The 12,571-nt window shown below is 35.8% G+C and overlaps 1 protein-coding gene across 2 annotated transcripts in view; it reads left to right on the top strand.

Moving 5' to 3' along the window:
• DGS1 (dgd1 suppressor 1) overlaps positions 1-12,571 on the top strand; it is a 145,383-nt gene that overhangs the window by 73,675 nt on the left and 59,137 nt on the right. For both annotated transcript variants that reach the window (XM_089808959.1, XM_089808960.1), the window contains one exon: positions 1,685-1,879. In XM_089808959.1, the coding sequence (XP_089665085.1) occupies positions 1,685-1,879 (195 nt within the window). The remainder of the gene's footprint in view (positions 1-1,684; positions 1,880-12,571) is intronic.

Raw genomic sequence — 12,571 nt, 5'->3', positions numbered from 1 at the left:
AGCTAGCACTAAATGTAATCGCAGGAATCAAGTCATTGATGAGTCATCTTTGAGTCACAAAGGACCAAACTGTATAGAATTATAACATAAACACTGCTCCAAAGAAGTTGCATATACAAAAACTTGCCGGCACCAATATGATCTCAAAGCGATAACAAGTATGTAACCATGATAAGGAAACACACAAACAGAAATAAGGACAGCTGCTAGACTTCCATGAAGTACGAAATGTCACTGTTCTTGGCAACACAAAATGAACAAAAATAAAATGACTTTGAACAAGCCCTCATTCAAACATACACAGCAGCACAATATCCATAGTAAATTCCAGAATTTTACGACAGTAGATTGAAGAAGCAGGTCCACGAATTGAAGCAATGAACAGAGGCAAAATTTCTTGAAGGTAAGATCTATCTCACAAATACCACTACTTCAACATATACAGATTGCCCACAAAATAATGAATCAGAGAAACTTCCTTATTTGCTGTAATCTAACCCGCTCTGTTACCATGTTAATGTTTTGTCCAAAAATAAAGATAAACAACAATAACCAAACTGAAGAACAAGAAGACACAAAGAGACAACAATTTACCATGGGAAATCCTCCAATTTGAGGGGAAAAACCAAGCCACACCCTCTTTTATTTAATAAAAGAATTTCGACTACGATGCTTTCAACTGAATACAATGATAATCACAGAAAGCTGCCATATATATATATATATATATATATAGTGAATTAAGAGTTTTCATATCATAATCGAAAGTCTCTTCATTTTCCAAATGCATGTCTCTTCGTATTATAAATTGTTAGATATTTAGGATGAGACACATAGCGCACCTTGAATGCCACATTGTGCTCACTTGGTTATAAAGAAATATCATCATAAATCTCTTCTCTAGCATAGCAGAGGTAAAGATCCCTATCACATCTATAATCTTCAACAGTTTGGAGTCTGAGCAAAGCTCAAGGATCCAAATTGCTATACCAAATACAATAGTTAAACTATTCCAGTGCTAATCCCTTAGGCTCTTTAGTTAAAGCTGATGAAATTTTACTGCAAGGATGTTTGAGTACTTTCACCGACATTTTGTTCTATTAGAATTTGTTTTCCTAGTTTTTTCTGAGCTTGCTATGTTTTACATGGATTCTTCTGAACCCAACATTTGACTGATTTACTTGGTTTGACGTTTAAAAAAATTAATGGAAAACAAGAGACCTTAATTTTTACACTTTTTCAGGCAATGCTAAATCATGTGCAGATTTGGCTTCATGTCAAATTGTTTGTAATATATGGGGCAGGGTGATATGATCATTGTCCTAATAGGTGAATTGTGAGTAATAATGGTACTATTACGTTATTAACAATGAGAATTCAGCAGGTCTGGAGAGATTTATATTTGGTATGGATGAGTAGAGAATAATGTGGCAGAAGAATTTTCTTATTTTTGTATTGCAAAAGTCATTCAAAAGGTTAACTCTTAAACACATACTTTACCATTTCACACCTATAATCATTCAAGTGCAATATATTACTCTGACATCTGTTCTTTTACAGCTTATTCATATTATATGCTAGTGCAGGACCATCTTTGGTGCTCTTCTTGCACTTCAATAGCATTAGCAAGAGCACAATGTATCCAAGGGTATATTGTTTTTCATTTCCACCTGTCATCATTCAGGTATCAAAAAACAGGAGGCCAAGAAGGGCAGCAAGATTGTGGTTAAGGTTTGCAGGAGGTGCTGTTGGTCTTGCAACTTGTTCAGGGTGGCTTCTACGTCATAGTAAGTTGATGGGTAGCACAGATCTTGATCGTTGGCTTGAGGAAGGAAAGGGTTCCACAATTGCATTTTGGAAGGACCATGTTGAGCAACCGGTACAACTCTGAATCCTCTCTGATAAATAATATTAAATGACTCTTTAATAAATAATCTTTTTTGTTCTTGGGCTTGAATCCAAAATTTTGGACGAACCAGTACTGCTTCTATCCTCTTCAAAATTAATTATACAAAGCTTCAGTGTACCTATTAAGAACTATCTGATGTGTCTGCTTCATATCAGGTCCCTAGGACTGTTGCAGCTTAGATTGACAATTTTCCAAAAATATTGATAAATGACAACAATATGATACTTGGTTCATCTTCTCTTCTCCTTGTTAGTTTTTTGTGGACATTAATATTATTATCTTATCTTATCTCCTTGACTTGGAAAACTCTTGAATTGAAATCTTTGGTTTGTCATGATTTGTTTGATGCTTATTTCTTTTGCTTATTAGTAACATGGTTGAAAAGGTGGCATGCAACTTTAAAAACTCGAAACAGACTTGATTTAGGTGCTCATTTTGGGTAAAGGTATACAGTTAGATCTTGTATATTGATTCAGCCCTGCAGACTTGAATAAAATCCACCAGTGAATCTTGGGATTTTCATTTTTGCATGGAGTGAAGTAACTGAGGAAATTATTTTCACGATTTCTTCTTCAGATTCATGTTGTGTGTGTGATTCTTACGAGCTGTAGTTTGCAATAGGATGTCTTTGTCACACAAGGGATTTTATTGGTGGATGCATTTGCTATTTACCATTCCACAGAAATTGAGGGTATAAATTCCCAAATTGTCTCATGGTTTGTGAGGTGGTCAGGTTGCTTCGCTTTTTGCAGCTGCTAGGGCATGTGCAGGGACACACAAATTACTAAGAACTTGTGGATGCTAAGTTCATACAAGGGTTTACAATAAAAATCTGCTGCTAGGTATTTTTCATCAAATAACCAGTAAATTTGTGGCTAAGGGAATTCCAAAGGTTTAGTAGCATTGGATCGTCAGTGTCCCAGGCAGTTAGGGCATGCATCAATAATTTCAGCTCTAGAGCTACAATAATGGAGCTCCCCCTTACATAGAAATGCTTTATTCCTTTCCATTACAAGTTGTTGATTCCCAAACTAAAATATATCAGCATTTCTAGCCGTGTCTTAGGAATTAAGGCTTTGACATATGAAATTTGTGATCTCTCGTCATTGTTCCAGGATAAACTGCAGGAGAAAGATAATATTATTAATGATTTTTATAGCCTAAATTTTAATGCCCAAGCAACCCCTTTCCACTCCAATTGATTCATCATGCCTCCAAGAGCTTAATGAGGTGGTTCCATAAATTAAAAACAAGCAATTAGAGATTGCCAATTTTCACAAAGATCTTATACAAGGAACCATGGTTATTCATAAACAGGTTGATGCTGCTTACCTTTTTGCAGCTGCTAGGGCCTATGCAACAGCGTAAAAATTACTGAAGAACTCGTGGATTCTAAGGTCATGCATGCATTTTCAAGAAAATTCAACAGCTATGTCTTTTTCATCAAGTAACCATTTAATTTGTGGCTGAGGGAATTCAAAGATTCTAGTAACATGGGATCTTCGATGTCCAAGGTAGTTATGGCATGTATCAATCATTTTAAGCTTTTGAGCTACAAGAATGTAGCTCTCCCTTGCGTAGGAATGTTTAATTCTTTGCCATCACAACATATTGTCTCCCAAATTGAAATATATCAGCAATTTTTAGTTGGGTATTATGAATGGAGGCTTTAGCTTATGAAATCTTTGATTTCTTGTTGTTCTATGCACAATTGCAGGGGAAATATAATATTGTCTGTGATTGTTTGTTTCTACACTCAAACAATCCCTATCCACTCGAACATGTTCAGCTTGCCTTCATCAATTTAGTTAAGGGTTTTCATAAATTAAAAACAAGCAAATAGAGATTGCCAGTTACCACAAACATCTTATACAAGAAACCTTAGTTATTTAATAAATATGAATAGGTTGACATTGCTTCCCTTTTTGAAGCTGCTAGGGCACTAGCAAGGACTCAAAATTACTGCAGAACTCATGGATTCTAAGGTTACATGGGTTTAGAAGAGAAATCCGCAGTTAGGTCTTTTCATCAAATAACCTAGTTGAATTGTGGTTGAGAGAGTTCCAAAGATATTAGTAGTGTGGGATCTTCAATGTCTGAGGCAGTTAGGGCATGCATAAATTGTTTCAGCTTCAGAGCTAAAGCAATAGAGCTCCTCCTTATGTTGGAATTTTTAGATCCTTGCCATCATCAGGTGTTGATTCCAAATTGGAATATATCAGCATTTCTAATTGGGTTTCAGGGATTGAGGTTTTATAGTTTATGAAATCTGTGATCTCTTGTTTTTGTTTCAGGCACAATTGCAAGAGACATAATATTATTGCCGATTCAATAGCATGGCTTTCTACACTTGAACAATCCCTTTTCACTCCAACTTATTCACCAGGCCTACAACAATCTAATGAAGTGGTTCCATAATTAAAAAAAACAAGCAATTAGAGATTGCCAATTACTACAAACCATAGTTCAAAATATCGTTATCAGCAACTTATCTCTGAGGGCCAAAAAAAGATTATCAGACAATATCAGAGATAAGTCGGAAACTTCTCGGGAAAATATCGGGAACTTAAATCTGTTTATCCAATCCTGATGGAACTCTCTTTCTCCTCTTTTCCCTTTCTCTCCTCCCCAAATCTGTTTTTCCGATAGGAAAATGTGTTTTTCCCTTTTCTGGGCCATCAGGCGATCAGTTTGCTATTTATCGCGATAAAATAGACAAATGCCGTCGATATTTTACGAAGTTCTCTGTGATACTTTGAAACTTCTCTGTGATGACTTATCCAAGATAAGTTGATATTACTTCTCAGGAGCCAAAAAATATCGCAATGAGTAGACTTATTGCTGATATAACTGAGATATTTTGAACTATGCTACAAACCATGGTTAATTATAAATAGGTTAATGAATAACATTCATTGTTACAAGTGGTTAAGGGGAAGAAAGAAACTCTGATTATGGAAAAAGCTGTCCAAGCAAAGTTTGCAAAAGGAAGGGCCTGTAAAATGAAGCCACTAAACCTTAATGTCTGTGATCGGCCTGAACCAAGGTAGAAACTTGGAAACTTGAAATTTGTTAAATTAAACTCAGAATAAAATTACACAAAAATTCATAAATGAATTGTGACTAGTTCATGAAATCTTTAATGTTTATGATAACACTGAAGTATTGGTGCATATTTGAATTTCATTAAAAATTCTAAACTATATTTCCTTTCTATAATAAAATTATTTTGAGTACAATCAACTTTGAAATATCTAATTTGTTACATGCTAACTATCACATTTAATTAATCTACAACTCTTTGAGTTTCCAATTTATAAACTATTGCAGTTTGAGTTTTTGATTTATTAACTTGATTGCATTTGTTTGGATGCTTAATTCTAGAACATATTATATAATATCTGCTTTTTAAATTTGTTAGGAGTTCATAGGGACTAGATTGTAAAAATTTTAATTTAATTCTAGCTTTTTCTGACCAGATATTGTCAAAATTAATCCCATTACACATAAGTGACAGAACAACCTTTTTTAACACTTCTAAATTTTAATAAGGTGTTTCAAGTAGGCTATGATGTTAGTGGTACTGCAATAGTTATTGTTTGAACCAAGAAAGTAGATGTGTTGCTTATTTCAGCCAGAAGTTAAATGATGCCAAGAGAAAATATTCCGTTTATGATCAAGAATTTTATGCTATGCTTTAAGCATTGAAGAAGTGGATATGCTATCTTCTTACTAAGAAGTTTGTTTTGTATATTGGTCATCAAGCTTTGCAATATTTGAACATTCAAGGAAGGTTGAATCAGAGGCATTTGAAATGGGTTGAGTTTTTGTAGAGTTATACATTTTTTTAGAAACACAAGAGTGAGAAGTCTAACAAGCTTGCAAATGCTCTTTGCAGGAGAGAACTTTTAGAGACAGAGATGCAGATTGAGGTTGTTGGATTCAAGGAACACAAAAGTTTGTATCTAGAGGACCCTTATTTTGGTGCAGCTTGGAAAGCTTGTACAAAATCTGTCACTCTAGACAAAACCAAGTGGGTGGATTTCATCATCTAGGATGGTATGCTATTCAAAGGAAGTCACTTGTGTGCTCCAAAGAGTTCTATGAGGGAGAATCTCATCAAGGAGAAGCATAGTGGAGGGTTGGATGGACATTTTGGTCGAAAGAAAACCATTTTTCTGGTTAGTGAGAATTATTACTAGCCACAATTGCAGTGTAATGTTCCCTTTTTTTGGGACATTATAATTCTGTGTGCTGGCTCGCTTCGCCTAGGTTTTAGGGGCGGAAAGGTTCTTTACAGGGTTCAGTTCGAGGTTTGGCCTAGGCATTTCCAATTTCAGACCCATCGGAGCAGTTTTGGTAGGTTGTCTGGATACTTACTATTTTTAGTAAGTAAACAGAGCACAGTATTTTCGGTACCTCAGTGTTGGCTTGGAAGCGTCTCGCCGAGAGCTTTCCAACGAGTTATTGTATGTGATTATCTAAGTTCATTTGGTCAGCTATTTTAATGCCTGATGATTATATGGTGTCCTGAGTAAGTGACTATTAAAGTCATTTAATTTGTCACTTTATTTTAAAAATTTACTATGTTCACTTAAGTGACTAAAGGACGAAAAGGGTGCTTTATCCCACATTGCTTAAAAGAGCGTGCATCACTTTGGAAAAAGTTATAAAGGGACAACAAGCTCCACACGTGAGGATATATGAAGATTATAATATTCAAACAAATATTAACCTAGGAGCTGGAAATAGTTGCTGGTTATTTCTTTGAGGATGCAAACCCTTGAGGAAACTTGGGAGGTTGGACGCAAACCTAGCCTTCTTTTAGGTTTTATTTATATTTCCAATATGACTGTTATTTCTATGTATAAAATTGGATTACTTGGATTGTTGCATGTTATTGTATTGCTGTTGTATAATACAGTAACATATTTTGGGTGGATTGTTTTATTAATTCCTAGTGCATATATGTATTTCTGAATATTGGAGGAAATAAACGAACTTTTTTGAATTTTCTTGTATTGAAATCTGTTGGTTATAAATCTATTAAAGTTTTGGAAATTGTATCAAGTATTGGTTTACTGTACGGTTTTAAATCTGCACTTAATATTAAGGGTTTTGGGTAAAATCCAGAAAGGGATATTACATGCAGCAAGATGTCAAGAAGTTTGTACAAAGTTGCTGAGTATGTCAGATGGTAAAAGGAGCAAACTAGAATACAAGGCTATACCAAACATTACTTGTGCTAAAAAAGTCGTGGGAGGATATTAGTATGGACTTTGTTCTTGGTTTACCAAAGACTCAACAAGGGCATGATTCAATATTTCATTGCCTGCAAGAAAACAAATTATGTTCATAATTGTTTTACAAAGAATTGGCGAGACTACATGGTCTACCAAAGAGCATAGTTTCAGATTGAGACACCAAGTTTGTTGGGTACTTTTGGCGTACATTGTGGTAGAAGGTAAAGACAGATTTGAATTTCAACTTATCACATCATCTACAGACTAATGGATAGATAGAGGTGGTGAATAGGAGTTTGGGAAATTCGCTGAGATGTTTGGTTGGAGATAAGCCAACAGGATGGGATTTGATTTAACCATAGGCAAAATCTGCATATGATAATTTTGTCAATAGGAGCATTGGTAAATCACTATTCCAGATAGTGTATGGAAGTAGTCCCATAAGTGCTTCTGAATTGAAGAAGTTGAACAAAGGGGAGGTAACTAGTGTTGAAGTTGAAGATTTTGCAAAGCACTTGAAGAACATCCATGAAGAGGTGAGGAAGCACATTACCAAGATGAATACATAGTACAAGGCTAAGGTAGATGAGAAAATGAGGCACAAGGATTTTCAGGTTGGAGATGAAGTCATGGTTCATTTGAGAAAGGAGCGATTTCTAGTATGTGCATATAATTAGTTGAAAATTAAGAAGTTTGGACCATGTAAGATACTGAAGAAGCGCGATTCAAGAAATGCTTATGAAGTAGAGTTGCCCACTGAGCTGAATATTTCACCAGTATTTAACATTTGAGATCTGATAGAGTATCATGAAGGGGGTGTTGAAGATGAGGTCACAGAAGCATAGTGGAGTATTTGAGCAATTACTTCAGCTACAAAAGAGATTGAAGATTTACTAGACAATCATATTGGCAAAAGCACAAGGAACATGACATGTGATGAATATCTAGTCAAATGGAAATGATGACTTTTAGAAGATTCAACATAGCTGACAAGAGAGGGGGTTAACTGTCTTGGTCTCCCTCTGAAGACCTGAGACGTGACAGGGTCACTTGTCAAATTACTTTGGTTGTTTGATAGAGGAGCATCTTGGGTGTAAGGGAAGTCTTGCATCACCCAATTTTTTTTCTTTTCTTTTGTTTTTCTATTTTCTGTCTTTCTCAATAAGGGTTGTTTCAGTGTCGAGTTGCTATTTGTGGAAACATACTATTTTTAATAAGTTTGTCATATATGCTCAGAATGTTCTGATTTCATAGGTGGAGGTTAATCTTAGATATATTAGCCTGGTAGTTGAGTTTCATTGCCATTACATTTGTTTTGGTGAAGTTATTGGGAATATTTGGTACAAAATCTTTGAGCTCAATTTTGAAGGCTTTATAGGCTCCAAAACAAGGTTGAGTCCCGACCTACTGCGCTTACGTTTTTAGGGTGTTGTAAATTACGAGACTTTGTTTTTGAAAATTGGTTATAATAGCCAATTAGAGTTATGTTATAAAGTTATGACCACTAGAAGTTGGCTACCACAAATTATTATTTGAAATTGTTTGAGACAACTCTAATGTAATAAATATGATTTTTTTTTTTTTAAGGGTTGGTTGGCCTCGAGGGTTAGGACTAAATTTTGAGAACCTTCTTGGGCAGTGGAAAAATTGCCTATATTACGAGGACCCGTAGGGTCGTCTAGGGCAGTTTTGGGTGGTGGTTCTTGGCTCAGGCTTACAAAATATTGTAAGGAAACACTCATGTGGCTTTATATGTGTATTTTTGAAATTTGAAATTCTATACTTTTGGAGATAATAAGAAGCCCATTTTTTGTCTTGCAAATTGTTGTTTCTCTATTTCTGTTGTGTGATTGTGGTATTAAGGAGGAACCAACTAAGGATTGGGGGAACCAAGAAACTACGGTTGTGAGCACCAAAGAACATATTACATTTGGTAAGTCACATTTACCTATTGAAAATATATTGAAGAAATTGGTTAAGTATGAATGTTCGTAACAATAATGATAATATTTCATCAAGCTTCCAACACTATTTGTTGAATGGAGGCCCTAAAGTTTGCAAAAATTTGAGGTCCATCACCGTGTTGTGGAAGTCATGATCTCCAACTCCATCATGAATCATTAGGCATAGTCCCCAAATGAGGGATGGGGTTGTCTCTGGCCACTCCTTCCTGCTCTCCAACATGCTGAAACCCACCTTCTACTTCTATTACCTGTTGAGCCGTGTTGGTCCCCTCCTCAAGTTGCCCCATCATATGAATGGGCGAAGGAGGTGGGATATCCTATACCTCTCTGAAATTTTGCTCGAAGGATATCAACTTTTTCATCCATTTCACCCTTTTTCTATTCCCTTCCTACAAGTGGAGTAGGTACTCATGCCAATGGGGTAGAAACTACATTAGCTACCGTATTGGTAGGTACTACTTCTAGTGGTGTGGGAGTTTAACATGTCCAACCGGTTGTATTGTCTCAATCCCTTGGGAGGTAGTAATCCTATTGGCATGAGCTCCCTACATTATCAACTGCAAATCCACTATCTTTGCATGTGGTATTTATTTCAGCAAAACTAGATGTGTTACTGCTGATAATTGGGTGGGTGTAAAAGATGTCCTCTTTGCTACCCAATCTAGAAAGGTTGGTAATTTCCTTGTGCTGTTAGTTGTCATTTGTCCACTCTCAACTGTCATCTTGTGGCCAACTATGCCTAATGTGACGTTAGTGCCAAATTTGTTACCAGCTCCTCTACCAAATCCTATGCCACCTATTACGCCAACTCTTGTACCAACTCCTGTGCCCACTGTCGTGCCAACTCGGTTGCCAACTGCTCTGACAAGTTCACTGCCAGTGCCAACTTTTTATCGTGCGACCTCCATATAGCCATCCAATCCCCTTTGTATTGTCTATGCATCTAGGGTATCACCCTTCGGTAGCTCTAATGCATTTTTTGATACTAATCCTAGTGGTTGTCCCTCTCCAACATGATTAAATTCAATTTCATTTGATGTTTCTGTTGTGTGCTCTACGACCATCCCTTCTTCCTCCCTAGTGTCACAAGGTGTCATCAAGAAGCCTTCCTCCTCTAAGCTTGAAGAGATGTCTTGTCCCCCTCTCTCTTCCTCATCCTCGTCTGAGCTATCATCTTTCACCTCCCCTCCTTAAATTTTGGGTGTGCTAGCAGTAATTTCTGGCTTACAAGGCTCAAACAACTTCCCTTCTCCTTTTACTTCTTTGATGCTGGTATTCCACACTGATTCTCCAACAGTATCATGTTGATTGCTTCTTCAATTTCCTCAATTATTTCATCTATTTTTCACACATAATCACGTTAATTCTCTTATTTGTCAATAACTCTTTCTTGGCTTCCTAGACAAGTAATCTCAGTTCCTTATTTGAAATAATTGTACACATCTTATTGATGACTCCTTTGATTTTCCTGTTCCCTTCTAACACAATCATCCTTCATTATTCAATTTTAGCAAACAAATCATTAGGTATCCTCCCTTTGATCTTAACAAGTGCTCTATTGAACTTATTCAAATACTATATTTTACCTTCCTCTAATCTCCTTTGGTGAACCTTGTCAAATGTATGATAATATTTCTTTAATTGAACTTGAAATGCATTAATCAGAGATATACTATATCATTATTGTTATGATTGTTGGAAATATTCAAGACTATGCTAAGTTACTGAGAGGGGAGGGGTGAATCAGTAACTTCTAAAACTTTAACAATTTCAATTCTTAATCCAATAATTCAATTACCACTTAATTCATCACAATTGATCTAATTGCATGCATGAGAAACTAAAAACATGAAAGCATCCATAACACATTGACACAAAGATTTGGTGACTCAGAAACCTTCCAAATAGAAAGTAAAACTGGGGTGGGGATGACACCCATGAACTTAAGTACTGCAACATAAAGTTGGCTTGTTAAGGCTTACATTGATCACTTCTGATGATCTGCCCTGTTAGGAGCAATTAGGACTGCTAGGTCCACCTTGTGAGAGGATTTACAAACATACAATGAAGTATGGACTTGGTAAAGAGGTTTATGAAAGACTGTTAGGTCTACTTTGTTAAAGGATTTTGACTGGTTCACCTGTTAGGATGAAGTAGTAGTAGATCTTTGATTTGCAACTAGGTTTGTTGAAAGAGATTCCTTTGTGTACTGATCACCTTTCTGTGATAGATATGTCTCTGTTGCTCCTTATGCTATTATTGCCTTTGCAATTCACTCTTTTTTGCTGCATTCATAAGTTAAACTTTTCGCATTCATATTCACATTACATCCATACACACATTCATTCACAATGATATGGTACAATACATTACATATATATACCAATCCAAATTACATAATTACAAAGTTGGCCATGATACAAGTTAACACAAATATTACAAAATCGGCCCACATGAAGACACTTGGGTTCTAAAGACTGACTTGGTGAGGTTCTAATACTCAACATTCACTGTCAATGCTCGACATCGTCATGCACTTGGTGGACGTAGAAGCTCGGTCCATACTGATCACTTTCAAGTAGTCTTGAACTCGGTTTGCACTGGTGACTCGATAGATATTGTGCAACTCGACAAACACTGAATCACTTGGTTAGCATAAAGTAGCTCAGTTAATATTGGCTTTGCATCACATGAATTGCGAACTCGGTAGACATTGCAATGTTCGGTAACCACTGATAAACTTGGCAAATATTGAAATGCACGGTATTGACTAAATCTACTCGTTGGCCACTGGAATTTGTCCAAAGGACTCGGTAACAACTGTAGAACTCGGTGACAATTGAAATGCATGGAAAACACTGTAAGTTGTTCAACAAGCTCGGTAGCTATACACAATTTGAATAAGTGTGTGTCACTAATAACAAACTTGACTGATATATCAACAATGATATTGTCTATATGAAGAAAGATTGTATACTACTATGAAGCAATTGTCTCAAAGTAGATTTATTTAATGCAGCAATGTTGGTTTCCAAAATAGGGAAGAAAGGAAAGTCAAGATGAACTAACAACATTGAAGGCAATTCTACAATACTTGAAAACATTCTACAACCCTTGTTTGAGATAGCAGTCCCACTCCATGAAATTACGATAAATATGATAGTGGAAATGTTTGTATTAGATGAATTGGATTTGTTAGAAGTATGATATGAATTGTACACAGATAGATTCAATCAAAATCTTAAAGATTTCAGAAATGGACACTCAACAAATAATAGTTTTTTTGCAATAACAAATGGTCACAATGAAGTCCGACACATCTATGGCAGACTTCAACAATCAAGATGACAATGATATTGAAGGCCAACAATATACAACATAATAAGAAATACTCCAAATTGGGACATGCATAGCAAATAATATGTTCTTGTATTGCACAAGAAGATTAAAAAAAT

The sequence above is a fragment of the Cupressus sempervirens genome, chromosome 11 (genome assembly GCF_028749045.1).
Source record: "Cupressus sempervirens isolate cs-2001-9-10 chromosome 11, ASM2874904v1, whole genome shotgun sequence".
NCBI classification, from domain to species: Eukaryota; Viridiplantae; Streptophyta; class Pinopsida; order Cupressales; family Cupressaceae; genus Cupressus; species Cupressus sempervirens.
The sequence above is the reverse complement of the archived record's forward strand: the minus strand, read 5'-3'. Positions and strand labels throughout refer to the sequence as shown.